The sequence below is a fragment of the Penicillium bovifimosum genome (genome assembly GCF_028826915.1).
Source record: "Penicillium bovifimosum strain IBT 22155 chromosome Unknown utg000004l_segment0_segment0, whole genome shotgun sequence".
Taxonomy (NCBI): Eukaryota; Fungi; Ascomycota; class Eurotiomycetes; order Eurotiales; family Aspergillaceae; genus Penicillium; species Penicillium bovifimosum.
In genome coordinates this window covers 1,976,091-2,003,632 of record NW_026622713.1, presented here as the reverse complement: position 1 = coordinate 2,003,632, position 27,542 = coordinate 1,976,091, and the positions used below count along the sequence as shown (strand labels likewise).

At 49.8% G+C, this 27,542-nt stretch overlaps 11 protein-coding genes across 11 annotated transcripts; 4 read left to right on the top strand and 7 right to left on the bottom strand.

Annotated features, from left to right (window-relative positions):
* Positions 1-404: 404 nt before the first annotated feature.
* N7515_005054 (uncharacterized protein) lies at positions 405-2,009 on the bottom strand (the record flags this gene model as incomplete). The annotated part of the gene is made up of 4 exons (XM_056665798.1): positions 405-835; positions 906-1,136; positions 1,235-1,384; positions 1,565-2,009. The coding sequence occupies 4 exons, from the start codon at positions 2,007-2,009 to the stop codon at positions 405-407; spliced, it is 1,257 nt and encodes a 418-aa protein (XP_056522748.1).
* A 929-nt stretch (positions 2,010-2,938) lies between these two features.
* On the top strand, positions 2,939-3,850 carry N7515_005053 (uncharacterized protein; the record flags this gene model as incomplete). Its single annotated transcript, XM_056665797.1, has 1 exon — positions 2,939-3,850. One exon carries the CDS (start codon positions 2,939-2,941, stop codon positions 3,848-3,850), a length of 912 nt encoding a protein of 303 aa, XP_056522747.1.
* Positions 3,851-4,496: 646 nt separating this feature from the next.
* Positions 4,497-5,688, bottom strand: N7515_005052 (uncharacterized protein; the record flags this gene model as incomplete). The annotated part of the gene is made up of 5 exons (XM_056665796.1): positions 4,497-4,968; positions 5,022-5,112; positions 5,179-5,359; positions 5,423-5,604; positions 5,670-5,688. The coding sequence occupies 5 exons, from the start codon at positions 5,686-5,688 to the stop codon at positions 4,497-4,499; spliced, it is 945 nt and encodes a 314-aa protein (XP_056522746.1).
* A 1,986-nt stretch (positions 5,689-7,674) lies between these two features.
* Positions 7,675-8,520, bottom strand: N7515_005051 (uncharacterized protein; the record flags this gene model as incomplete). The annotated part of the gene is made up of 1 exon (XM_056665795.1): positions 7,675-8,520. The coding sequence occupies one exon, from the start codon at positions 8,518-8,520 to the stop codon at positions 7,675-7,677; it is 846 nt and encodes a 281-aa protein (XP_056522745.1).
* A 1,110-nt stretch (positions 8,521-9,630) lies between these two features.
* N7515_005050 (flavin-containing monooxygenase) lies at positions 9,631-11,624 on the bottom strand (the record flags this gene model as incomplete). The annotated part of the gene is made up of 6 exons (XM_056665794.1): positions 9,631-10,091; positions 10,152-10,790; positions 10,847-11,165; positions 11,232-11,311; positions 11,359-11,481; positions 11,537-11,624. 6 exons carry the CDS (start codon positions 11,622-11,624, stop codon positions 9,631-9,633), a joined length of 1,710 nt encoding a protein of 569 aa, XP_056522744.1.
* A 466-nt stretch (positions 11,625-12,090) lies between these two features.
* On the bottom strand, positions 12,091-13,167 carry N7515_005049 (ankyrin repeat domain-containing protein; the record flags this gene model as incomplete). Its single annotated transcript, XM_056665793.1, has 6 exons — positions 12,091-12,144; positions 12,221-12,550; positions 12,610-12,732; positions 12,794-12,922; positions 13,033-13,058; positions 13,116-13,167. The coding sequence occupies 6 exons, from the start codon at positions 13,165-13,167 to the stop codon at positions 12,091-12,093; spliced, it is 714 nt and encodes a 237-aa protein (XP_056522743.1).
* Positions 13,168-15,289: 2,122 nt separating this feature from the next.
* Positions 15,290-16,645, top strand: N7515_005048 (WD40 repeat domain-containing protein; the record flags this gene model as incomplete). The annotated part of the gene is made up of 1 exon (XM_056665792.1): positions 15,290-16,645. The coding sequence occupies one exon, from the start codon at positions 15,290-15,292 to the stop codon at positions 16,643-16,645; it is 1,356 nt and encodes a 451-aa protein (XP_056522742.1).
* Positions 16,646-17,057: 412 nt separating this feature from the next.
* On the bottom strand, positions 17,058-19,527 carry N7515_005047 (origin recognition complex subunit 1; the record flags this gene model as incomplete). The annotated part of the gene is made up of 3 exons (XM_056665791.1): positions 17,058-18,525; positions 18,575-18,696; positions 18,754-19,527. The coding sequence occupies 3 exons, from the start codon at positions 19,525-19,527 to the stop codon at positions 17,058-17,060; spliced, it is 2,364 nt and encodes a 787-aa protein (XP_056522741.1).
* Positions 19,528-19,930: 403 nt separating this feature from the next.
* Positions 19,931-20,713, top strand: N7515_005046 (prefoldin subunit 5; the record flags this gene model as incomplete). Its single annotated transcript, XM_056665790.1, has 4 exons — positions 19,931-19,979; positions 20,093-20,379; positions 20,458-20,575; positions 20,655-20,713. 4 exons carry the CDS (start codon positions 19,931-19,933, stop codon positions 20,711-20,713), a joined length of 513 nt encoding a protein of 170 aa, XP_056522740.1.
* A 352-nt stretch (positions 20,714-21,065) lies between these two features.
* Positions 21,066-23,888, bottom strand: N7515_005045 (uncharacterized protein; the record flags this gene model as incomplete). The annotated part of the gene is made up of 8 exons (XM_056665789.1): positions 21,066-21,669; positions 21,723-22,013; positions 22,063-22,649; positions 22,725-22,949; positions 23,008-23,107; positions 23,163-23,730; positions 23,777-23,799; positions 23,857-23,888. 8 exons carry the CDS (start codon positions 23,886-23,888, stop codon positions 21,066-21,068), a joined length of 2,430 nt encoding a protein of 809 aa, XP_056522739.1.
* Positions 23,889-25,077: 1,189 nt separating this feature from the next.
* Positions 25,078-27,300, top strand: N7515_005044 (uncharacterized protein; the record flags this gene model as incomplete). Its single annotated transcript, XM_056665788.1, has 5 exons — positions 25,078-25,259; positions 25,309-26,030; positions 26,097-26,505; positions 26,562-26,850; positions 26,908-27,300. 5 exons carry the CDS (start codon positions 25,078-25,080, stop codon positions 27,298-27,300), a joined length of 1,995 nt encoding a protein of 664 aa, XP_056522738.1.
* Between the last annotated feature and the right edge of the window lie 242 nt (positions 27,301-27,542).

The following is a 27,542-nucleotide window of genomic DNA, read 5'->3' as shown; positions in this document are numbered from 1 at the left end:
GTCAGATCGATCTACTTGGACAATGCCAGAATGGGAATACCCCAGCGTGAATGCCCTGCCCCTGGCGCCTTGGCATCGTCACTCGTGCGGCCTTGCAGTGCTGTGCCAGCGTTATTCGAGTCATCGACTCATCACCATGCTTAAACCCGGCCCTGGAATGGAAACCGTGGAAGGTGGCTACCTGGGATATTTCAACTCTTCCAATTTTAGAGAGGTCGATGGGTGTCTAATTGTTAATGTGTATAGAGCCGGCAAAATGTCCGCAGGCAGTCATCTACTGTATCTACATACTAGTACGGACTACGGAGTAGGACTTGCATTCTCAGATAAGACAAGGCGGTGCTGGTATTGTTGGCTAGAAACTATGATTTCCTTAAACACAAGCAAGTTAGACACCCAAACACCTAGTTCGGGCGAGCCTTCCATCTGACACGAATGTCTGCATCCAGGGCTGCCTGCCGTGCTGTCACGCCTTCGCATGATTCAATATCAGGGTCCGCACCAGCTCGGGCAAGCAACTTGACGGCTTCCCTATTGCCAATATGAAGTGCCTTCAACAAGGCGGTCTCCCCTTCGCTGTTTTGCTTATTCAGATCCAGTTGCTTCGAGCACAGCAATATCTCAAGAATTGGCAGCTTATCATAATCAACAGCGAGAAGCAGAGGGAATGCATCGGCCGGACCGAGGTTGGGATCAAGGCTGTGCTGCGCGACGAACAGACGCACCATGTCATATTCCTTGGCAGATATGGCGTGACAAAGCGGTGTTTTCCCCTCATTGTCTTGAGAGTTGATATCGACTCTATCTGGCAGATAAACAACCTTCTTGGCAAATTCTCAGAGCCGTCAATAAGTTAACTGAGTGGCCTGCAGCAAGGCTTAGTGGAGTCCGGCCATTGCCATCACGTTCATCGATTCTGACATTTGGGTACGCGAGGAGGATGTCAAGCAGATTACCTGATTCTCTCCACTTGGTTTCGTGCGTGTCAAACAACCTATGGACGGGTGTGCGGTCGTGTGCGTCTCTCAGGTTAGGGTCTGCACCTTCGTCGAGCAACAACTGCACGACCTTGGGCTGATAATGAAGGCATGCTAGATGCAGCATTGAATCCTTTTCAGGCAGGGAGGCGAGACAACCTGTGTCAGCCCCATGAGCGAGAAGCGTCTTACCTCTCTGTACTGTGTGTACGGATTCATGGTTGATTTCACGATGGCTTGTGCCATCAAGGACATACCGTCCGGGAAGACATAATTTGGACTCAAACCCCATCTCAGACAGTTTTCAAGTGACTTCCACCTGTCAGCACGAGTGGTGGGTCCTTGCCGTAGTCGTTCGTCAAGAATGAATTTGATCAATTGATCAAGTAGCTGTTTGAGTAGGCCGCCTTTAGAAACCATCAGCCCCACTAACCCCACATTCCTGTTGTTTATGTGGTACAACAACGACTGTGTGTTTCCGAGAAAGTGTGGTGGAAGAGGTGACGACAATACTTCGACTGCCTTGGCGAATGCTTGCTTTTTGTTCAAACATAGACTCAATCGGAGCGCACGTAGATTCACCATACCTCGTCGGCAAAGGGACTCATTCAAGACGTGATACAGATAATGGTTTGTCAGGCAAAGACTGTAAACGTCTTTGTCAGGTAGCTGCCGCTCAATAAGCCAGAGCAACTCCACAGGTAGATCGAGCAATGACCTCGTAGGTCGTGATTTCGTGCTTGGCATTGAAAGGCCAAAGGCTAGATCGAAGACCGTTACGATTGCCGAATACACTTGGGAACTGTCGTTTGCCCAGCTGGCGGGAAAATCAGTGGACGATCCCGTGGCATTAGACTCCGGATCATATTTTTCTGCAATGTATGCGATAACGTTCCTTTCATAAACGTCGAAAGGGTTAAGGTGGTCGTCTGGATTATCATGCGCCTGGAAATAGGCAGCAAGAGCGTGGGCCAACCGAATTGCTTCCGGTGGCAGTGTTGTAAGCATACCCGCAGTAACAGGTTCCGCCATCTTGGTGCTTATTTATACGTTAGTTGCAAACCAAACTTTGGGAGACAAACACTGGCACTCACAGATTCGTCCAATACCGGATAATACCTATTCAGACGAAACAGTTATTTGGTGCGTGGTATTAAGAAAAGAGAAGGTGCGTGGTGTTAAAAAGAGGAGACAAAGTGCGTGGTGTTAAGAAGATAGAAAACAAAAGTGCGTGGCCTTTATTTATGTTTGTGAGAGTTGAACAAACATCGACGCTGCCCGAATAGGAAGGGACTCTTCGTGCGTGCAGCTTCCTCAAAACTTCCAATTGTTTGTCATGTATGCAGCAAGAACCAGCCTCGCAGTTTCCCCAGATTGTTTTGTCTTGCTCTTTCTCCCTGCTTCTTCTCAATTCACTCCTCTGAGTTTCCCACAGGGCACAGGCTTAAGGCTACGCCGCAACCCGCTACAGCGCGAGACTTCCGTACTCGACTTACCCCTCTGGAGACGCGCGGCGGAAACTGATTCAGATTGCTGCTAAGCAGCTGAACGCCGACCATTACCTGCCAGAGAGATATCGCATGGCGTATGTCTCTAGCCTTGCGCTGGTACAGTGCCGCCCGTTATTGCTCTCCATACCTGAAAACAGAGAGACACTCTTTCAAACCTCATACGGCTAATTCCGTATTTGAGGATTTGTTCCAGGGTTACATGCTAATACGCATGAAAGTATCAAACTGTATAGTCATGTACTGTTATCTGTCCAAGAATAAACGATATCCAAAAATAAATTCCCCCCTTACCAAACCCCCCAACACGCCAGAGGGTCGTTCGTTCTCATTCTTCTCAACCTCGCAACTGCAGTCACCCACACTTACAAAATGGCTAGAAACATCGAGTCCTGGTAGAGTAAGATGATTCTTCATATGATATACAGCAAAAACGGGCTCACTACATCGCAAATGACAAAGGTGGCGCAGTGTAGTGAGCGCTCGATCACTAACATACGCAAGAACTTGCGGTTATTCGGTAGTGCCAGATCTCCCCCAGTTTCGGTCGGCCGACAACCAAGTATCGCTCCTAGCATGCTTGACGCCCTCTGTGACCACCTCGCCAAAAAGCCTGGCCTATGCATCGAAGAGATGGCTATCTTCCTATGGGATGAGTTCAACATTCTACCATCGTCATCTAGCATCAAACGTGCTCTTTCACGGACGGGCTGGACAAAGAAGAAAGCCCAACAGAAAGCCAAAGAACAGAACCCACAACTACGAGATTTCTACCAACATAAGCTATCTGAATTTCGGTCACATCATCTTGTATTTGTCGATGAGTCTGGATGTGATAAAAGGATTGGATATAGACGAACTGGCTGGTCACCCCTCGGCGTGACACCGGTCCAAGTGTCGAAATTTCATCGCGGCCAGCGATTCCAGATACTGCCTGCATATGCTCAAGACGGCATCATTCTGTCCCGTATTTTCAAAGTTTCAACTGATGCCACTTTTTTCGAATCGTCTTTCGAATCGTTTATCGAGCAGCTTCTGCAGCACTGTGGGAGGTGGCCGGAGCCAAAATCTGTGCTTATTATGGACAACGCATCTTTTCATCATTCCGACCGGATCAAGACCTTATGTGCTGACGCAGGAGTCAAGTTGCTGTACCTGCCGCCGTATTCGCCGGATTTCAACCCCATTGAAGAATTCTTTGCCGAACTAAAGGCCTATATCAAGAAAGCTTGGTCAGCATATGAAGAGAATCCTGGCCAAGGGTTTCATGCCTTCCTTCGACGGTGCGTTCATGAGGTTGGTGTAAAACAGAAGAGCGCCGAAGGACACTTTCGACATGCGGTTATAACGATAGAGAAGATATAAGTGGCCGCCATCGATCACGGAAAGAAAGAGCCGGACTTTCTTTGCCATCTGCGCTAGAGTATAAGAGAATTCAATCTAATGTCAGAACGGGGCAACTTACAACGTGTCCACAAAAGGCACCCCCCTCAGCAACTAAAAGCGCTAATGTACTGTAATGAGCATCCACGATGCAGTTATTTGGTTGGTTGATTGTTTCATTTACCCTGACCCCTCGCAAAAAGTTGGTTTACCTAACTAGACCAAAATACGAATCCGTACCTAGCCTAGTGGGCTACGGCTTATAATCCATTTCAAAACGCGATATGCAGGCTACAACAACTTTGATCAGGATGGTGAGCGAAGAAAACATGGCCGAGTGTGTTAGCCGGTCAACTAGGTCAAAATGATGACTTTATTGGCGCTTTATTAACGAAATTTCAGACAGGAACAAGAGAAAGGAAAGAAGAGGATGTGTGGATGATAGCCACACGAGTAGCAGCTTACACTCAGTCCTATTCCCAACTCCGTTTAGACATTGGATTAGGTCACCACACGCTTTTCATTCTCGCCAAGCAAGAAGAACAGACTGGTTCCAGAGCCCCTGCCCGTATAACCCGGCGAAACAGTGCCCTAGTCACGATATACCGAGTAGTAAAATTAATATAACTCAGTTGAACGCTTCCCTAGCACGCCATCCATCAGTCCTGGCTTCAGCCCAATTGATCTTTGTTGGATCATCGACATCATGCCAAAAGACAGCAAATCTATGGTCCCGCCAGGTCACGATAGCAATGGGACCATCAGAAATCTTGCTTTCGAAGCCATTGTGATGCCAACCCCCTTTATACCAGCTCTCATGCACCTTTCCATTGCGTGTCCGCATGATTTCCATCTGACTTCCAATGTCCGTAATAGCGAGCTGCATATTTGGCACTGCGGATAGCCAAGAATCTATCTTAACCCAGGAAGTCCCTTCGCCATCTAACCTATATTGGGCGAGTTCAACATCTGGTACTTTGTGTAACTGATTGGTCAACCAGTTGGTCACAATGCTAGACCCCTTAACCAGCAAGTCGTTTTTCATGTCTGGAAAAAGGTCATCGTGCTCGTGCTTTTCCGGCACCTCAAGGAAGAAGAGCCTGTGGAGACTTGTTAGGTCTAGTTGCAACACCCCAACAAATTTTATTCTCACCTATCAATACCATTCTGAGGGACGGCAATAGAAGTTCCGGGAACTGATCTTTTGGAGATGACCTTCCATGACGTTGTAGATCCCTTGCGCGCTAGAATGGAAAGGCTCCTTATCAACGGCTGATTCGTGAAGTTAGTTGATTGGATAGGGAACTTACTGATCTCGATAAAATTCCCGTTCTCTGCTTGCCCAAAAACACGAATACCATGGTCGTCATTACGGGCAGCAAGCCGCGATGCAGCATGCAATGTCACTCCCCATGTTGACAATTCCCAGCCACTTCCCTTGTTGGCCGCCTCAACGACATGTCTCCCTTCATCCAGAAAGTAAACCCGGATCTAGACCATTTTTACCGATTAGTTTTATCATTATTCAAGAATTTACACAGGAAGCCAACCTACCCAGTTCTTATTGTTACTTGCGACGGCAATTGGAGAGGCAGCTCTTGCTTTTGTAACAACTCCCAGAAACTTGAATCTTCCATCATCATATTTGTATTCAAGAATTTCGCCATTATCGCTTTGGCCGTACAGGAGAAGCCTATCACTGTCGGCACCCCATGCACTGCAAGCGATGTCCGATTCTGGGAAAGCGGTCAGTTTTATTTCAAGACGAGTTGATCTTCAAAAGAAGGCAGATGAAATATACCTTTGGCAAATGCAGGCATTGTAAACGTGGGTAACTGGTTGTATTTGGTGAAACTAGAATGTGGAAGTATGGTGCTTGATCGATTACTGCCGTGCTGTGGGAGTTGGACGGTATTTAAGTTCCAGTTCGATTGAACTACTAGGCCCTGCTCACGAAACCCAGCCCAACCTACAAGGATTAATATTAGCCAGGTTATCTTATGCAAAAGCCCTGCATGGGCCGGGTTACATGCCTAGTTTCAAAACCTGAAGAGATAGGCCCCATCCGCAGGTCTAACAAGTCTAGAGTTTCCAGCTTCGTGCTCTTCATTCGTTCTGTTTCAATAGGCCCCTCTTCCTCGATGGAGCAGAGGCAGAATACACAAGCAGTTTTGACATCATAATCAGCTGAAGCCACCCAGAACTAATACCGAAGCTGATCACGGTGACGAATATCTTCGTAACATAATGCATATAGGAATATCGTTCCCCGTACTCAAGGGGTAAGAACTCTGCATGCATGCATAGACGGCGCCAGCCGGACTTACCGACTCTCCAAATATTGGCTCTGTTTTTCATCCGTAAGCCACCAATGTAATTCTGAAACGATAATTTGAATGCGTCTTCAATACCAGGAAATCCCCTATGAAGCAGGAAGGACGACACGTCGAAACAAATCATCACAAGTAAATCTAGAGAATGGTCTTTAAATTACCCAGATTGGTCTGGGAGTACGAACTTAGAGCTGATGAGAAAAGGGATGGATCTCCAGTTGGACTACGTCAGGCAGTCCGTGCGCATGCATGATTCCCACCTCTTGGGCACTTATAAAAGACGAGTGGGGGAGCTCAGATATCGCATTATCCAGCTGAACTGCAGTCTGCAGTCTTAGAGGCTTTGGCGGTGACACGTCACACACATATGGAGAGCTTCTGACAATAGGATACTGTTTGCGCTGTTTTCGGTTGGATTCTTACGCCCGCTGATTGATGCCCTACAGTAGTTATCGAAATCAATTATACCTCCACACTCTTGCAACTTCTTCACCGGATAATGTATCCGCAGGAACAGAGCTCTGATTGGATCTTTCAAAAATTAATCTGCTCTGTAGACCGCCTTCTCAAAGCATTTCTTGATGCCTTACATGGAATTTTAGCCATCAAGTCCATCACATTATTATACTGATCCACATCTGCATACACAACTACTGTTGCCGATTAGATGCCCTTCGACAGGTTATACACCGCTTCGAGCTGAACGCTTCGCTTGAGCGAGGCAGCAGGGAAATTATAGTTTTCCCCACAGATACTGTAATCCACTTGGCCCTCATACCGTTCGATTGGTTTATTCAGTATTCACTGCATCCTGCAGGCACAACTAAGTATATCTGACTCGCACAGATCCTGTTCAGTCTTCCTTCTCAGAGAGGCGGTCAGAGATTTCGGATATGTCATACCTATTTTTGTTTCCATCCAGATATGGAAGGCAAAAACGGGCGGCACTGTAAGGCTCAGGCGCAGCTACAACCGCGTCTCGACCCCACTATGAGAAATAGATATCGGACCACGGTGGAGATGCTTGACCACCTCCAGGCCATCTTTAAAGACCCTCTCTGGAGGGAATAATATGACAAGTCCTTCCCTCCCCGTCCCTCGCAGTCCTAGTTCCATGTGCGCTCGTCACAGGCCTCGGGCAAAAAGTAACATGAGCATCTATCATGCCGCACCGCAATTGGCTGGACATGTATGAGGGCTGGCCCCTATGAATTGTAGAAGTGAGGGTCGGTAGAGCAGTGAGATATCACAGCCAGAAGACCAATTTTCTAGTCCGTAAGACTCCAAATATTATCACTATCACTCCTGTCCATTACTCGCCAACTACATTGTGAACTCTGCTAACCCTTCAAGGGGATCCCAGGTGAAACTCATGATATGTCCAGCAGAGCTGAAATCAGATTCGCATGAAAGATACCACATCTAACGTACTGCCACAGAACAGGACACAGAACATCCGGCTAGAAGTCCAAGTCAGATGGCCATACCAATCACATCAGACACTATGCCCTTGTCCTCCGCCGAGGTCAAGCTTTTCACAAGACTTTCCCAGCTTGGTATACTAGCCCTGCGATCAGAAAGCAGACGCATCTTCCAACTTTCCCACTTCGGCGTATCCAATCCACACACGAGGCTCGTGCAACGGGCCATTTCATGTTTCTCAAAGGCGTCCTCCCCATCAAGGCAGATACATCGCCATGCATCATCCACCCTATAAACATATTCCCAGGCATCAGCACATTGGCTGTATTTGATATTCTGCAACTCCAGCCAGCCCGATCGTGCCAGACTCCAATCGGACGGTTTGCAGTGCTTCTCCAACTTCTGCCACATCTCTTGCGGGTTGTGCATATTGCGAACAATCGGCCTGGTAGTGACAGAGAGGTTCGCATTAATGATCATCTTCGCAGCGGCGTTCAGGTTCTTTAATTCGTACTCGAAGCGATGCGATTGAGGAAGTTGACCGATTTTGCCCTCCACCAGACCCAGAAGAAAGTTGCGGTCCAGAAGTACTCGCATTTTGCGACGCCAGCCGCGATAGTCAGAGCGACCGCGCAGGGGAGGACAGTTGCATTCTATTGGCAGGTTATCGCTCCCGAAGGCACTCCTTAAGGCGAAAGCACGTTCCACAGATGCGGCCGTGTTTTCTACCCGTTGGGCTTCGGGGTCTGCAAATATCTCGGGAGCAGCAGGTGCTTCAATGGGAAATCCTTCAATTGTTACTCGGCGCCTTTTGGCGGGCGAGTTTAATGGTTCATCACCCGGAGGTCTTTGGTCGCGGGAGAGCGGCCGCTTCATCGGTGATGTTATAGTGGCCATGATTTGACGAGCAGACCGACCTTAGTGGAAGGAGATGCGAGGAAAAGAAGAAGTTTAAGCAAATTGTTGCGAGTTATCGGGGAAGAAGCATCCCAATGTTGATGTATGACGTCGTTTATATTGGGTAGCACCAGCTTTGGAAAGAACCAGTCGATCTCACAGTTGCAAGGGGCGACCTTGACTGCTTATATGGGATCAGCCCCACTAAAAAGCATGCTGGTGCCATGATATTGTCGCAGAAGGCTGGGCCCTAGGGTATGCAGCCCTACATTCCTCGGTCACACGATGGAGTTGACATGTTGAAGACCGTTCTCCCGGTGCCATGCCCCAACAAACGCCGTCAAGGCTCGCTTCTGTGGCCCGCACCTACACACATTCCGCTTGACTCCTTGCAACTTTCGCCCTCCCTCTCAGAAAACCATCAACTCGACCTCACATTCGAATCCCATTACCACGATGACAGAAGCTCCACAGCTGCTTCGAAATGTTACTATCATCGAGCAGCCTTGGGGACTACCACCAGCAGCACATATGCCCCCCCAGCAATGCTTCGGGTTCTTTGCACCCATCAGATCATCACTCCAGAGATACTGCACTGTATTCACTCAGAATCACATCCCAGCAAACATCCAGCATCTGTCATGCATATTCCTTGACACCATGCAAAAGAATTTCGTCTCCGCAGTACCAAATTCCTTTATGGACCGTAGAGGCTGTTTTAGCCGACCTCGGACTCCATCCCTTGTACGCACCCTCGGGCCTCTACCGACGAGGAAAACGAAGACGATAATGAAGAGGAGGGCCACAAAGAAGAACACGCCGACGCAGACTGGGACTTAACAGCCGAGACACCATTCCCATTCCTATCGACGCTGGAGCTTCCTCTACCCCAGAGTGACCACCTAATCTGGAGCCCAAGGGATAATCCGTTCGTCCGCCATGTTAACCAAGCGCTATTAAGATTTTAAATAAGCTCACAAACAGAATGGGGGCTCTACTGTGGTGAAATACGTGAGTCCTCGTTGATCTTAGGGGATTACTTATCGAGTCCTGCCGTTTGCGTGGATGAATGGATTTACAGATCTCGCAATTTCACAAAGTATCATGGTATCAGTGCGCCTTGAACCGCTTCGAGCGAGCCACAAGATATCCTGCAGCCGCCAATACGCCCACAGCTCCAACAATCAAGGACTTATCGCTCAACAAAGTCTCCTCATTGACATGGCTCACTTTTGTAGCAGCCTTGCCTACCACGCGGTCTTTCCCGCTTCCTTCAGCGATATAGTCCTGCCACTGTACTTTCGAAAGTTCACGTTGATAATCGACAACCGTTCCAAACCAATTGTTGGTAATGACTCCGTCGTCTCGCTTGTACCAACTGTTGCAATTTGGATCCGCAAAGCTGGTCTGTCGTAGATACGCCTGGATCCTATCATTGAAGCTTTGCAACACGCTCGGCTCTGGTCTGAGAGACAACGCCTTCCCCTCTTGGCGGGCTCGAATCACCTCCGCCACTAGTGTATTCAGGTATCGCGACTGAGCTTCGATCATGAGGATGATGGAATTGTGTCCTGTATGTGAGTCAGAATGGATGTCACTATAATATCATCTGGAGACAGGATGCATCTCACCGAGATTAGTGTTGGGGCCATAGAACATTCCGAAGTTGGGCAAGTCCTCGACTGTCACGCCATTGAACGCCGTCGCGCCGGTTTTCCAGATATCTCCCAAGGATCGGCCGTTTTTGCCGTAAATTTGAATTGGATGCATGAACTCCACGGTTCTGAATCCAGTTGCCAGAACGATAAGGTCGTACTCTTGTTCGTCCTCTTCATCGACCTCGATGCCAGATTCCGTGATACCTGTGATGCGCCGAGTCTCCAAGCTGACATTTTCACGGGCAAGAGTGGGATAGTAATCATCTGTAATGATGACTCGCTTACAACCCGGTGCATACTTGGGCGTCAGCGTCTCCCATAGTTCAGGTTGGTTTGGCAATTGGGTTTTCAGCAACATGGCACAGGAATCCCGAATGACTTGAGCGAATGCCGAGTCTTTGTCTGCAACCGCTGAATGGAATCCTTCTCGGAAATCCATCTGGAGAGCACGCTTGCGCCAGAGCAGCGGTGGAATCCATTTGAGAAGGGCCTTTTCAAGAGCAGACACTGGTTGATCGAGGCGGGGAATAACCCAATTTGGTGTTCGCTGATAGATAGTGAGATGGGATGCAACCTGCGCAACCTCGGGGGCGATCTGAGCGGCAGTTGCCCCTATGAACCAGTCAGTTATCGTGTTGATGTAGTTCTTATGGGATAGATTTGCCCACCGTTTCCAATGATTGCGACCCGCTTTCCTGTGAAATCGTAACTCCAATCCCATCGAGCGGAGTGCATTATCTTCCCCTGGAAATCATCCAGGCCTGGAATTTCAGGATATCGGGGTAGATTGAGCTGCCCGACTGCGGAGACAAGGAAGTCGGACTCGAGAACGTAGGAATTCCCGAATTCACTGTCTTTCTGCCCTGATCGCACGACGCTTGTCTTCCACTTCAAATCGGCGTCATCCCAACGTGTCTCTTCCACTTTGGAGTTGAATCGAATGTGTTTGTACAGTCCATATTTCTCTGCAACGCCAACGAGGTACGCCTAGCAGATCCAGATGTCAGCAATAGTTGCAGATCAAGACGACTGGTCACTGGTGGTGTCACTCACGTGGATCTCTTCCTGTCCGGGGTACTGCCTGGACCAATTAGGGTTCTGTTCGAAAGAATAACTGTAAAGGGAGCTCCAGACTACACAGCATCAGTCACTGCCACTGCATGGATTTTATAGTACTTACCGTCGCAACAGCAGCCAGGATATTTGTTGTCATTCCATGTTCCGCCAACGCTGCTGCTTTGCTCGAGAATAACGAAGTTGTGCGTTTTGTTGCGCTTGATTAAATCAATCGCCATGCATAGTCCTTCAGGGCAAGTTAGTGTCGGTTAGTCTGGTAGTATTACTTGGTATGAACATACCCGATACGCCAGCGCCAATTATGACAACTGTCGCATGCGTAAAATCCTTGTTTCCCACAGGAAGACGTGTGCTACTTGGTGCCGCCATTCTGTAGGTTGATAGTGCAGTACCTGAGAGTTGGGGGTATGAAACCTGGGCAGTCCGATTGGAATATAACCCAGATCTTCCAAGGATCTCCTTAATCCATCGGTTATATGCACCATCTATAACTTAATCCAGAACTAGTATTACCGAGGCCGCTTCCCCTCACTCCAGATGTTGACTATGCTTGCATAACTTTTACAACTATGAACACAGACGGGAGCATGCAGAACCAGTACAAAGTTTGCCGGGATGACGCTGATCTTGAAATCTTTCTCTTCCAAGTAAGGATCATAGTGATGACTAGTATTCTGAAGATTACTTCGGGGCGCACAATGATCTGCTAGAGTTTGATATATGGATCCTTGATGATCGACTATCCAAAGACGCGAAATGCGGGGAAGCTCCACATACCGAGGTATGCAACACCCCCGCAGCGGTTATTATTTTGTTGATGGGCACAGTTAGATGATCACGGGAGCTCAATTCCTTCCTTCTCTGCTGTCTGCAAGATGTATTGCTTGACCTGAGAGAAAATATGAGTATTAGCCACCTTGAGATATAAGTGTCCTTCAGGGGGGGAGCACCAGCAAAGGACTTACTTTGTCATCTGGGACCAATTGAATTGCCAATCTACCCTCACTATCCCTCTTGTCTGGTTCCGCTCCCGATTTTAGCAATAAGATAGCAGCAGGACCATGTCCCTCAGAAATAGCGTGGTGAAGTGCGGTGTATCCGTCTCCATCCGTTGCATTAACAGGACTCTTACCCTCTTCCAAGAGGGCCTTCAGAATGGGCACGGATCCCACTGCAGCAGCTCTATGAAGGGGCAGCTGGCCACGCTTATCCTTGACTCTTGCACTACACTTATTGGAAAGCAAGGTGCGGACGGTGGAGAGATTGGACTTGGAACTTGCGAAGTGCAGCGCATTCTAGTAGATGTTAAGCCCGTGGACAACCAATAACCAAGTCTTTGCTTCATAACACTGACCTGTCCAGTGTTGCTTTTGATAGAAACGTCGGCTCCTTTCCGGAGTAGTAGGTCGATCGTTGCGTCGCCTGCGCCATCTTTTAAACTGGCTGCAATCATAAGGGGTGTCCAGCCGGAACCGTCCTATGTCGAATTAACCTATTAGTCACGAAAGGAAGCGAACTGGAAATTTAGTGTCACTCACCTCTACATCCGGATCGAAGTCTTTCATCGCGACTAGCTTCTCTACGACCAGAACTCGGTTGTAGGCTGCAGCCCAGTGGATCGGAAGACGCTCATCATCGTCTTTCACAAATGCAGACTTTGGATTGGCCTATCTGGGTTATTAGTATATCGTATTCTAGAACACAGAACAGGAGGAGTGGCCGGGTGTATCTTGTCCGACAGTCCGGCAGCCTCGGCCGTAGGTGGAGCACAACTTACATTAAGCAACGATTCGACTACCTGGTCTAGAAATGGGTGTCAGCATTATAGATCATTCAATTGAAAGGAAGTTTGAATATCACCTCTCCCTTCTCGGGCAGCCTCGTGCAGGGCAAACTTCTGATTAGTATCCATGGCGGCTTTGGAGGTGGAGGAGTTAGCTGATCAGCTGTGGATGGATGTCGCGATAAGAGCTGCGATAAGATGCGGTGGCTGAGTCAGCGGTATCGGGCCCGAGCTCGGGACCGGCCTTATCTCGGCTCCTTCACCGCAATGGAGCTCATACTACTCAAACCTTCACCCGGGATAACTTCATCATTACTGGGAGAACTTCATTCAGGTCTTCTGCAATTGGAATAAGCTAGCGACTAATCTGAACTGACTACGCCTTGCAGCCCTTGCTCATAGACTCAATGTGAGATACTAGGTGGACGGGAAATACACATGTGATTTAGATGCTCCACGAGTCAGATTTGGTTCTCTAGTGGTCCCAAGAGAATGCATTTCCTCAATCGGAGTTAAACGCGGCAATGCGAGATCTCACTGAGATTATCTGGAAGTCCACGATACCAACAGCGTATAACTAGGTGAACACGATTCACGAGATCGGAGAGTTGCTCCATTGAGTCCTTCTGGTCTGGAAGGGTCAATTGCATGACGGGACGCTCCGTAATCCGGAGCCAAATCGATGACCTCCGGGTTACGGACCGACCCGTCATGCTGTTTACCTCCGCAGAGCAAAGGAACTCGTTACTCAATAGATCGGCTATCGGATCTCGTGAATAGACGTCTGTCGTGGGATCGTGACCTTGGATCCCCCGTAAGGAAACAGTATAGGGAATGCCAGTGAGAGCAGGGGTTCCGTCCGGTTGAACTCATTGAGCGGCGTTGATCTGAATGGAGATAGTATCAGGCCTCCGGGAGGTGGTAGCAGCTCTCTCGGCAGTGAGGATGGCATTTGCACGTTGGGATCTTGATCTGGAAGATCTAGATCTTTTTGTACATCCATGGGTACTCTTCACCATTGGGAGAGAACTCGGCGGGCTGCTCTGTAGCAGACTGCTGAGGCAGGAATTCCATAGGAACGTAGCGATTGAGATAGCAGCAAGGTTCTTTGACCGAGCAGCAGCTGTGTAAAGATCTCTGTCTTTCGGAGACAGCATGTCAAGACCCTGATTGGATTCCCCCTCCGGTAAAGAGTGAGAAAAATGTGTGATGGAAATGATCTGCACAATTTGGCATAGCTGAGCAATGCTTCCATGGTATGTATGTATGGAGCTGGTGCTGGTTGTTTTGCATCGTAGCATAAGCCTTGATTTCCCCAGTTGACATATCCTTGATGTCTGTATAGCCCTTGTAAAAGGTAGTCACTGCACCTGTAGTAGCAAGCTGTTCCATGGAGGTGAGGCTGTGTGTGAGAGTCAGTGCGTATCATACTCTTTTGAGAACCATACCCCCGAATGCGGGTGCGCCTCGAGCCTCCGCGTTGTAGCATTCAGCCGGCTTTGATCGAAGCTGAAGGACAATGTTGGACGAAGGAGCCCTCATAGTGCTGGTAATTGCCGGTAAGCGTACCTGGTCCATCCACATCCGAAAGTCAACCTCCCTCGCGACTCTACCGCGAGGAGCAGAAGTCAAGCTGTCTTCGGGACGATGACTTTCGGATTGGAATGGACCAGATGCTCTTACTCGCAATTTACCAGCATTATGAGGGCTCCCTTGTCCAACATTATCCGTCAAGCTTCGATCACAGCCGGCTTCGGCAGATGATGTTGTACCTTCTCCCACCAGATGCACTTCCACTTCCTGGACGAGAATAGCCAAGTTGCCATTCTCGTCCAGGGAAAAATGTTAATATGGGTTAGGGGATGGGTGTAATGTTGTGGGGTGGGGCAGACTTTTGATTGTACCAGCTCACCGCCCTCGCCGCCCTAACTAAGCTGGGCATAATGCCTCAACCGTGGCGCCTCAGGCAAAGAAACCCGAAGCAACTTCGATTCAAATTCACGCACGTCGCTCTTCTATCGCCAATGATATCTCGCCCGGGAGCTTCCAGGATCCCTACAATAAGTCGCAATTGATCGCGCTTACAGAATCAGCGCCCCGTCCGAGCCGCCAGACTCGATCCAAGCCGTGAACCAGCCGCAGGCTTTTCATCGCGCGCACCTCCGAATCGTGATCTTTCGGAGCTCCTATCCTTACAAGAGACACCTCGACCACTCACTTTCCCATCACCACTCCCCCACACATACACACAATGGACGCCATCCCATCCCAATCTGTCGACGACGCGGTGCGTCTGTCCGCAAAGCGGACCGCCGAACTCTTCGGCGCCGAGTACTTGATGGTAACACCTTCGACACTTACAGACGGCTCCATCGGCGTCTCCTACCGACGAAAGGCCGAATACGAAGACGTCACCGAATTACCACGCGCGCTCGCAGAGAAGCAGGCGAAGGCCACCGCCGGCCGCACGAAACGCGTAAAGATTCAAGCACAGACACCCGCGGACGGTAGCGGCCAATCTATGTCACTTGTGAGACGGCCATCGAGTACGGGGGCAGGTGCTGCACCGGCCGGGGAACAGCCTACGAGTTTGATCCAGAGACCGTCGGCCACGCAGCAACAACGGCCTGAATGGCACGCGCCTTGGAAGCTGATGCGCGTCATTTCCGGGCATCTGGGATGGGTACGAGCATTGGCGGTGGAACCGAACAATCAGTGGTTTGCTAGTGGAGCAGGTGATAGGACTATCAAGATTTGGAATTTGGCGACCGGTGCCTTGCGACTTACGCTTACTGGTCACATTTCCACTGTTCGTGGCTTAGCGGTGTCACCGCGGCATCCGTATCTTTTCTCCTGTGGTGAAGATAAGATGGTCAAGTGCTGGGATTTGGAGACAAACAAGGTCATCCGACACTACCACGGTCATCTCAGCGGTGTTTACACGCTCGCCCTCCACCCTCGTCTCGACCTGTTAGTCACCGGTGGTCGTGACGGAGTGTGCCGAGTCTGGGACATGCGGACACGAAGCAATGTCCACGTTCTCGGTGGACACAAGGGGACAGTGGCAGACATCAAATGCCAAGAAGCCGATCCTCAGATCATCTCCGGCTCGCTCGATTCCACAGTCCGGTTGTGGGATCTGGCGGCTGGAAAGAGCATGGGCGTTCTCACGCACCACAAGAAGGGTGTTCGCAATCTCGCCATTCACCCTACCGAGTTCACATTCGCCAGTGCCAGTACTGGCAGTATCAAGCAATGGATGTGTCCCAAGGGTGACTTTATGCAAAACTTCGAGGGTCACAACTCTGTCATCAACTCTCTCGCTGTCAACGACGAGAACGTGCTTTTCTCCGGTGGTGACAACGGCTCCATGTCCTTCTGGGACTGGAAGACCGGCCACCGCTTCCAGTCTATCGAGACAACCGCACAGCCAGGTTCGCTTGAGGCTGAGGCTGGCATCATGGCTTCTACCTTCGACCGCACTGGTTTGCGTCTTATCACTGGTGAGGCTGATAAGACTATCAAGGTCTGGAAGCAGGATGAGGAGGCGACGCCTGAAACTCACCCTCTTACTTGGGCCCCGACTCTCGGTAGACAGCGGTATTAAAGGGATCACTGGCATCTGTACCCTCTTTCCCCAATTGTTTGACACCCTTCTTCTGTTTCCTTTCTCGCTATTGAATCCTTGTCGGCACTATCTGGAGTTAAGCGCGGTTCTGCGGTTTGAATTTTTTAAGACACGAGTATGTATTAGAGGGATCTCCTCTGGAAGCCCCGAGGAGGGAAAAAATAGTCGATGGCGTCTGTACTTACGTATACACAAACTTCAATTGGCCTACCTATGATGCCCTTGGCGATTGATCTAAATCAAGGGAAATTGCACAGACAAGTAAATCTACAACCTAGGGTATAGACATTGTTTTGTAAGGGTATCATATGCAATGCATGCAACCTATAATGCGGTTACACTAACGCCAGATAATGCGCAACGCCTTGAAAATAGTCCAAGAGGACTCCTATCACTGCTCAATGCCCAGACCAAAGCCCTTGGCCTCAACATCCTCGCGAAAAGCAGACCTAACATCCTCCGCCGCAACCCGAAGCCGGACTTTACTGCTACGGTCACCGCGTGTTGGGATCGTAGTACCCCCAAGCACACTCTTAGAGCCAGTACCCTGCTCCAGCGCCAAGACACCAGAGTTCATCAGCGACATAGCCGCATGTCCCAAGCTTCGCACTCGAGCACTAGGGCCTCCACCCAGGAGGAAATCTTTCACGCCAGCGCCGGCGGCGCCGGCCACCGCAACAGCTGCATCAGCGATACGGCGAGCTTCGTCGAGGACATCGCCGAACGTGGATTCGGAGATACCTGTCCGGTGGGCTCGGGCCAGTAAGGCGGCGAGGAAGAGCTTCCCTGATAGCGGAAGACAGCGCAAGGATTGCTGGAGTGGGGTTGACGTAGCTTCGTGGATGGCCTGTTTGATAGTCGCGATAGTGACGCGGCCTGGTTGGCCCTTCGCGGAAGGCTTAGTGATGGCTGAATCACCGGCTGCTCCCGCTGCAACGGTCTTGTTGCGTCGGGCGGGCGTTTTGCTGGGTGTGGGAGGCAAGGATTCTGTCTCATCCTTTGTGTCGTCTGCGACAGCAGCCTGCTCGGCCGCTTGTTCAGCGATCTCGACGGCTCGACGGCAGATGTCCAAAGCGCGGCGTGCGTCACCGCTGACGGCGGCAACTTTACGACTTGCGAATTGGATGGCATCTGGATCAACGATGTTGCCTGGGACGTTCGCCAGGCGGGTACTGATGATCTCCATCAGATCTGTGTGGCGGTATCCCGGGAATGTGATACGCGTCAAGCCGAGACGACTGGAGATCTTGTTGCTCAGCGTTCTTTCGGGCAGATCCATGGTATTCGCGACAGCCAGGACAATAAGGCGTGAGTGGCGGAGAGCGGGCCAGTTGAAGAAATTGTACATGACAGATTGGTTCTTTGTCACAAGCTGATCCAATTCATCCATGAGTACAACACAGGAAACTCGACGTGGGGACGGATTTGAGAATTCTCTTTCGAGAAGATCGAGTGCGTGGGAGGGTGATACTCGGTCGCCCTTTAACGCCTCCCACAGTAAAGAGTATGATTGATGTGGATCGGTAACCTTCATGCCGTTGATCTCGACAAATATGAAATCGTCCATCTCTTCTTCAAGCACGGCTCCATTCAGCTGTGCAACAACCTCGCGCACGGTGGCAGTCTTGCCGGTGCCAGGGGTACCAGAAATGTAGATGCAAGCACCTGTGCCCTCCATGATCGCGGCACTAAGGTGGTTGTACACCGTGTTGAATTCCGTCTTTCGACAGGGCAAGGAATCTGGAACAGACGAGACGTGTAGTAGATTACGAGCTTGACGGTAGGGTGAGTCAAAATGCGAAGGCGAGAGGACCCGAGTCCCGAGCGGAGTGAATTCGAGAGGCTTCTTCACAACGATCCTGCGGCTTGTTAGGTCAATTTCTGAGGGCAGCACAGGCTGTATCGTACCGTTTATGAGTGGGAGTCATGAGCGCCTTTTTGCGCTGTGATTGCGGTGTGGCATTCGTCGCCGCCAGTCGCTGCCTCTTTCTCGGAGTCGAAGGTGCCACGTTCTCTTTGGTTTCGACATACTGTGGTATTCCAGGTTAGCAAAGCCTATGCGATTGTGTCCTTATGTTGCAACTCACTTCATCGTCCGCAGCCCTGCGTTTCCTGGAAGCCTTCAAGCCCTCCTTGACCCAGTTGATCAATTGGTGAATGTCATCTTGATTGTACAACTCCTCCCAGGTAAACTCTTCGGTATATCTTCCTTGAACCTGGTTCACGCCGCGTCGACAAACAATGCACTTGTTGTATTCCGCCAATTCGTTCCTGTTCTTCGGAGGGCCATTCGGATATCTAGCAATGAACGTACTCTGAGACATGACCCTGCCTTTGCCACTGATCGATGTCAAGGGGTTGTTGTTGAAATCGAGTGTGATGTACTGCTCGTTGGGCAAAGCATCGGTCCGGCGCTTGTTCCTCGTACCCATGAATTCGTCCGGTGAAGCGAACCACATAATGTTGGCCAGCTTGACCATCTCGTCTTCTTCATCTTCATCCTCCTCTTCCGAAAATTCTGTAATGATGCCAACCCAGTCTTTTCCAGGCTCGGGTGATTTCAATAAAACGACTTCGCCAAGTCTGCATTGGAACTGTCCCATTTGCGCACCAATAATCTTGCGTTTCTGATGGGCCGGTCGGGAAGAGCGTCTTCGACCACGCTTCACGGGGCTGCCGTCATTGCCCTCAGTTTGCGGATTGTCCTCTTCATTGGTGTCGTAGATCCAGTTCCATGGAAGGTCCTCCACGCCTAACTCATCGTCAGAGTCGTCTCGGACCAGAGCTCCCTTGGTCATCCATTGTGCGCGCTCACGGGCATTGAGCCGTTGAGGGCGAGAGTCAGAATCGCTATCGCTCATTGGGAGTGGGAGGGATGTGACTAGATTGAAGATGCAGAGGAGAGAAATCGCGTTGGACGCGTTGTCCACTTTCGACCTTTTCGGGTCTAGTGCAGTAAGGAGGCTAAGCCAATGAGATCCGTACCTGAGACGTGAAGTATCCACCCCTACTGTGTACATTCAGGTGCGTGTACCCAATCTCCGCCCACCACAATCCGTAGCTGCCAACACTTAACCCCACTATCACCACGCATAAGATCCAGAAGTTTTCTGAAGCTCCCCCACCACGAGTGTGTACCAAACAGTCCAAGCATCTACCCAATGCAAGGCCTCACTCTACGATACCCAGCCCAGTAAACCAAAAAGCAAACACATCCGCCAAACAACCACCCAAACCACTCCCCAATCCCTCAAAACCACCAAGATGTCGCAAAACGCCCCCGCATCCTCAGACGGAGCTCCCCCGGGCTCAAGTATGTCTCCGACCCAAGCAACGAAGACGGCGGGCATAGCGCCCAGCCCACCGCCCATCTACACGCTATATGTTATCCAGATGAATACCCTAGCTAACCATTGACAACGCCAGTCAATCTCGCCTCGCTTTCCGTCCCGCAACTCCGCGCGCTCCAAACCCGCCTCACCTCCGAACTCGAACACCTGACGACCTCGCACACGAAGCTGCGCGCCGCCCAGGCTAAGTTCCGCGAGTGTGTGCGCTCGATCAATGATGGCGTTACTGGGGATCCGAAGAAGGGTACCGATGGTCCCAATGATATTCTCGTGCCCCTCACCAGCTCGCTGTATGTCAAGGGTCGATTGACGGATCGCGAGAAGGTGCTTGTTGATGTTGGGACTGGATTCTATGTTGAGAAGGTATGTGGCGCGAAAGCGGGGTTATTGCTAGGGTGTCAATGGTCACGATTGATGGGGGACTAATGTGTTGGATTTTAGACTGCGCCTAAGGCGGTTGCATTTTATAACGAGAAGGTTAAGGGCCTGGAGGCGAACTTGCAGGAGTTGGAGAAGATCGTACAGACCAAGAGTATGCAGCTGCGTACCGTGGAAGAAAGTAAGTTGATGAGTTGATGCCTTTCTTGGGATCGGGGATGGAGTTCCTATCGCGCCATTCATTTACTAATGCCTGACAGCACTGAGGCAAAAAATGCTTGCTGGAGAAGGCGCTCCTCAGCCCGCTGCTGCAGGCTAAGCTTTATGTGATCTGGGTAGGTCTGTTGGATTATGATAGAAGCAAATTTATACATGGGTTTCTTGTCCACCCTTTCGAAACCAGCACGCTTGAGATGAAATAGTATTGGATTAAGACGGCACTACATGCGAAGCTAGAGTCAATGAGCGTGGCCATCCTTGGAACGGGAGCAGCTGGCGATGTGACTCAATCTCGTGTAAATGCACTCAAATCACCTACTTAAACGATTCCGGCTCAGTAAGCATATTGAACGGTAAAGACGCCAATTCCTCCTCGACCTGCTTCCGATTAACCCTGATGATCCCATGGAACGGACTTGGGAACATTCTGATGACCTTGCCAGCGAAATGAACTAGAACAGTGTTCCGAGATCACTGTCAAGGACGTCGGGAGCCTCGGCCCCTGGATCTTTCAGCATACGTGCGATCTGCTGGACAATGCTCATAAATGTGGTCAACTGCATTTCCTCCTCGCGGTCCCTGGTCTCGGCCTCCTCGCGGGCCTCCTCTTCCGTCTGCTTGTTGTCGCTCTGTCTCTGCTCCTTTTCCGGCGACGGAAAGAAAACCGACAGAGCCTTGTCGCTCGGTATTCTGAGAATGCCAGGCTTAGCTTTCTCCCCTAGCAGGTCATCCCACATAGGATCATATAGAGATGCACCCCATGATACATTTGCGGTCAATGACCAGTGACCAGCAACGTAGTTGTATTCGTCAAAGCGGGCAAGCTCGAACACGTATGGTGTTCCCTTGACCTGCATGTAAAGGGCGGCCTTCTCCACAAAGCGTGTGACTCTTGCGCCACGAATGAATTTAGCTTTTCGCTGGGGTACGGAGGTGATGCTCTTCGCAGTTGGGTTCCATTGGAATGCAATAGAGCGCATGAACTTTTGGAGCTCGGGGGTGATGTCGCTGTCGGGGCAGAGTTCGAGCGCTTTGACCTCAAATTGCCAGTCGGACCTGGTATCACAGTTAGCTTCCCGTTTACTCAGAAGGAGTCAATACAAACGGACCTCTCAAAGTCTATCATGCTGATCTGCATCGGCATCTGACGATCAACCGGGGCATTGATCGGCTGTGGCTTGAAACATCGAATTCCGTTGACTTCGAATTCCTCGGAGGCACGAGGAAGCGAGAGTCTCACTTCCACACGAATCATCGTGTCACGGCTTGCCTTGTAATCAAACTCGGCAGTGTATTTAGGCTGTAACTTTGTCAGAGAATCAAACTTGTCTTGGCCCCAAGGCTTGAGAATCTGTGATGCCGTAATTCGCTCAAACAGCTCCTCCTGCTGCAGCTGAATGCTAGAACACAGTTAGCAAACTGTCCGAATCTGGCCAGTGGATCACTTACCCCGGGAGCAATCGTCCTTCTGCGTTCCTATGAGAAACCATCTCGCGAAACTCCGAGAATCGATAGGAAGCGCCATCCTCTGGTCTGCGCCACTGCTGCAGCGCGAATGTACCGAACTTGACTCGCATTTGCAAAAATCCCTGGAATTCGGGTAGAATATGCAGTGCGTTCTTGAGACGGCCGGTGACAGCATTCTTGTTACTGAGCTTGAGTCTGTCGGCAGTGGCCTTCCACTTTGCGGCTACATCTGGGGCCAGCTCCGGTCCGCATAGAACAGCTCTTGTGAACTGACCGCACTTTTGAAGAATGACGTGAGTCCTCATAAGCTCCGGCGGGGGCGGCCCGACAAGGAAGAGCTTCATTTCTGTGTCGCATTGCATGAATAGACTTTGCCATAGCTCCCGAAGTCGAGACGCAATGATGCCAATGACCCGCTGGCTGTTCCCAGATATAAATAGGTAGTCCGGCGCACCAGGCTTAGCGTAGATGTTAACATCGTATTTCAAGCGAATCGAGTCGAGGATCTCGCGCCGAGCAGTAAGGCAATGGTCCACGGTTGGGCCATCCATCGGCCACAGGAAGGCTAACTGTAGTGTCAAAGCCCGCGTCAGTGATCAGATCTTTCAAACACAAATGGAAAGTGGCAGGGCAATTGTTATTACAGTGTAAAAAGCGGAAATTTTGGGTGGCTGCCGCAAGCCTGAAAGTCTTGTCTCATAGAACTCCAGAGACTGAGAATTGGCCGCCTTGGTGTTCGAATACGCTCGTATTTTCGACCACGATGGGCCGTTGGACGGAGCGCCCAGTTGGAAGAGGCTGTTCGCCATTTCCTGGAGCTGGGCGCGAGCCGCCCAGACCTCGTTCTTTCCGCCCCAGATATGAACCAGCTGCTATTCATCAGTATACCGGACCTCTAAGTGCGAGGTTTTCACGCTGAGTACTGACCTTTGCATTCCGATCGCTAATTCTCAAATAAGCACCCGTGTCCTCGAGAATCTGCTGGCGAAAGTCGATGTGAGTTTCTCCCGACACCTCTTCACTCAGCCTATGATCTGCGTTAGTTCCGAGGGCAAAGTCACTGCAGCCCGATGTGTACTTACTTCTTTTGAAACACCCGACATTCATACGGTAGGCGAAAAGCAGCTAACATGGAGTCAGTGAGAGACTCGAGGTTTTTATGGGTGGTACACTTGCCATCTGGGCGAGATCCATTGCGCCACTTTGCCTTGGAAGGGATATCGTTCTGGCCAATGGGGACGATTGAAGAGCCAGTACCATGTTGCAAAAAGTCCGATGTACCTCTGTTTGATGGTGAATGCAAGAGTGCGGTTGCCGAGCCTCGTTTGCGGCGAGGGTTTTGACTCGACTGTGTATTCCGGGTCGAAGGGTGTCGTGGCCGGTCCTGTGCGTATGTATTCATGGCACCGGTGCCTCGAACATGTGGTCGTCTAGACTCGGGGATCGAAATGTAGTGACCAGTCGCAGGTCCGGCTGGGGTAGGAGGCAAGTTATGATGTCTCGCTTCTGCAGGAGCATAGTCAACAACTCCAGCCACATTCGCCTCATTTGAACCGAGCGCTCTCCCTGGATACTCATCCTCCTCGTCAGGGACGTAGATAGTGCCCCGACCATAATCCGGACCCGGGCCGTAATTGGGCAGCTCCCATGCTGACGAAGTCAGCTCGTACAATCATAGCAGAGGTATTATACTCACACTTGGCATTGAGACGTTCCCAGCTGGAGGATTGTTGGTTAGCGGATGAAACTCATTAATATCGGTGGAGATGCACTTACTCTGTTTCATAGGATGGGGGAATCGATGCCATCTTGCTGGATGGAGATAATCGGGATTCGATCAGCAGAGGAATAGGCCTCCAGGTCTGGAAGGGTCGATCGTGCTAATTTGTAGTTATGATGAGATAGCAGTGTCAAGAGGATGAAGGAGCGTAGTTTGGTGGAAAGTGATGGAAGGGAAAGTTATAGCAAATATGGCAGTGGTTGTAGTTACCGAAATGGGAACAAACCATAAGTTTCCAGACATTTCATTGTGTAGCCGTGTAAACCTTCACTTCACTCCCAAAGTTGGTAACTAGGTATGTCTCTGTAGCGACATTCACCCAGCCGTCATATGACTAGACAGCAACGTAAAGTGCGGCAAACGTAAGTAGAAAAGACTTCGTGTTTACCTGAATCTAGGGGCTTGGAATATACCATATACATCTTGGTGAGGCGCGTATCTAGCCGTCATCAAGGTTCAGGGAAATATAAGCATAGAGTGCGACAGAAGTAGATAAAAAGATTCAGATTTGTTAGGATCCTGCAATGTAAATGTGAACATCAACATAAGCGTCACCTACGCCGCGATCATTGAATGATTGGTCTGAGTCTTGACGTCGCAGACAGCCTGACAGGACGATAGTCGCACTGGCTGGAAAATCACGGGAATCATGAGAAACAGTTCATAAGACAAGATATGTTGTTGTTTGTGTTCAGGAGGAGCGGTGAACCTGAGCTGAGCGCCTGAGGCACCACTTCTGGAGGTGGCGCAGTTCTCCCACTACAATAGGTAGAGGCTCATCGCCTCATCTGTTTGGTTCAGGATCAAGGGGACGAGGGCACAGAGCTCCTCGACGGAAGAAGATAGTCTGATAGAGCAACTTTTGCTTGCATTATCTCCAGTTGATGCAGGCGTCGGCGAGGAAGAAGACGAAACCTTCTGTAAACTTGATAGTCTCAGAGGGGCGTTTTCTGTTTGCATTTAGATATTTTCTTTCCTTTCCTAGAAAGTAATTAAGATACTGCAATATTCTATCGTACCCGACTCTTCTGTTGCGGTCAGCTTTGACCATGTCAGTGCCAAGCAATGTACTCCGCACGGAGTAAATTGATTGTGGCGGGGCAAATCGGCATTACGGCGTTACGCACATTACTCCGAATATTCCGACTCCGGCTAAGTTCTCCGCTCCGAACTCTCCAATTCTCCTACCACACATACCCTCGGCCTTATGCACCTCAATGGCTTCAAGACTGGCAGCATGTGAAGCTTGCAGAAAGGCAAAGGTTGCTTGTGATCATAAGCGACCGGCATGTACTCGATGTGCCAGTAACGACAGAGCTGGGATCTGTATCTACCGCACGACGCCGTTTAAGAGGAAAAAAGTAGAGAGCTCTACTCCATCTCTACAGCGGTCGCCAAGGTATGCGAGATATACTAATATTGTTTCATGAGCTAAATCGACTTTGTAGTCGGCTACCTACGGCCCAAGCCTCGCCATCTTTCACCCCAAGAAACAATCCCTATCCAAATCCCGGGTTTCTGGGATCCTCCAGTCATGTCGCTATTTTCAACCAGATCTCCCCGCAAGATTATCATATCTCCGATCCATATCATGCTTCGGAGTCTGATATGGCAATGTCGCGGTATACCGGCGAGCATATCTTGCTAATTCAGGGGGCGGATATCCTAAGACAGCTTTTAAACACATTTCCTTTGGATGCCATGAAGGATTTTGTTAATTTTTGGCTGGCAACTGGGGCAAATCTAGCTCTAGCAGAGCCTTTTACTGAGAAGTGTACTGAAAACATGACGCGCTTATTCTCGTCAATCTCACAGGAAGAAAACTGGCACTTGGCATATGCACAGCGATTGACTCAAAATTCCCGAGAGCCTTTGCAATTTAGCAGCGATTCTGATATCGATTCTTTTGCTGCTCAGTTTCTTGACCAAAAGTTCCGATGGGAGAGTCTAGGTATCTTCCTCTCTGCTGTTAGTCGAGCAACAATCGACATCTCATTCTTTCCATCATTGTTCAAAACAGAACAGGATCAGTTTGTTCTTCGAAAGCTGTCCACAAGGCTCAGTGATGTTGCACTGGATATTGCACTCTCACTGGATTGCTTGAATGACCTTCAATTAATTCTACAATACGAGAACTTCATTGTGCATACCCATGTTGATGGGGATCAGAGTAAGTACTGTTCTTACACTTCTCTCTCTTTCTTTGCTGGGACTTTCGGCCAATAAATATCCCTAGGCTATCATTCGTGGAGCAGACTTGGAGATGTTATGTCGTCCATCTTTGCACTCGGCTACCACGAGAACGTGGAGAAGACCAAGCCACCAATTCCAGGCTTTCTTGCAGAGTTGCGGAAGATGGCCTGGGCTATAACATACTCAGCGGACAAGAATATCGCTATTTTTCTTGGTCGGCCACCTCGCATGAGCAAGAGATTCTGTCACTTCCAAGTGCCCATGAGCCCGACGGACTCGGGGCAAGATTCGAACACTTTAGACGCGCGATATGTAGCCATTGAGTGGGACTCGGATACGCCGATCTGCTATAGATCGGGCATGCGATGGGCTACCCTCTGCTCTGCGCTCAAAGAAGATATTCTCGAATTGCTCCGGGAGAAGCAGCGCGATAATTTCAACCACGAAGTTAGGTATGCTAAATCTCTATTGTGTGGAAATTACTAGCTCACGACATATTTGGGTATAGTATCATTCGCCAAAAAGCCGAGTCTCAATGGGCGCATCTTCCCCCTCAGTTTCGACTTTCGGGCACTTTGAGGGAATGCTCCGGAAACGCATTCGAGCGCGACATTCTAGCTAGTATACGCCTTGATCAATTGCATGTTCTTTTCCTACTTCAACTGTCACTCCTTGATACTTTGACTGAGCCTGATCCATCTATCCTCGACATCTCGGATCAGATGCTCGCCCTCGTGGTTGAAATGATCCTTCTGCGAGATCAACTTGTCAACTCGGGTACAGGATTGGTCTGGAAGGTATTCCGATCTCCTTGTCGGCCAAATCAACAGAATTCCACGCTAAAACTCTTTCAGATCGCCCACTTCGGCCTGCCGGCAGCAGGAATCATTCTTCTTTCAATGCTGAAACAACATCAAAGACTGACCGATGCAAGATCGTCATGGTCCAAAACCATACTCAATCTCGGAATTTTTGTTGCACAGGTCCAAGTAGGGAGCATCGTTCGACGTGGTGACCCAAATTACGCGTTGATTTTCAAGGCGACCCAGACAATGGAGCGGTTCCTTGACTCTGTGCACCGTGACGGAATACAAACACCGACTCAAGTCCCGCAACCCGGGGAAGGAAGCGATGACTGGGCTGCGTTTTTCAGCCAAGATATGTGTGATTTCGAAACTGACTTTTGGGAGAATCTTGCATATCATCCGTCTTTGCTGGCTTCGGATGCTAGCTTACCTGCGATATAGTGAAAGATACCTGAGTATAAGGGAGTATGGGTCTGAAACACTATTTTGCAGGTTAATTCTAAAATTGTGTTAGTCCTCAGGGGGAAATATGCCGGTAGTACAATAAAAAGCGATATTAAATTTCGAATCATAACACAATACTACTACATAGTACTAACTATAAGATATCCGATTACTTACCGGTCTCGAACTCCCACTGGGAGCCACCTAGGCAATTCTTCCTAACAACCTGGTCCATGTCA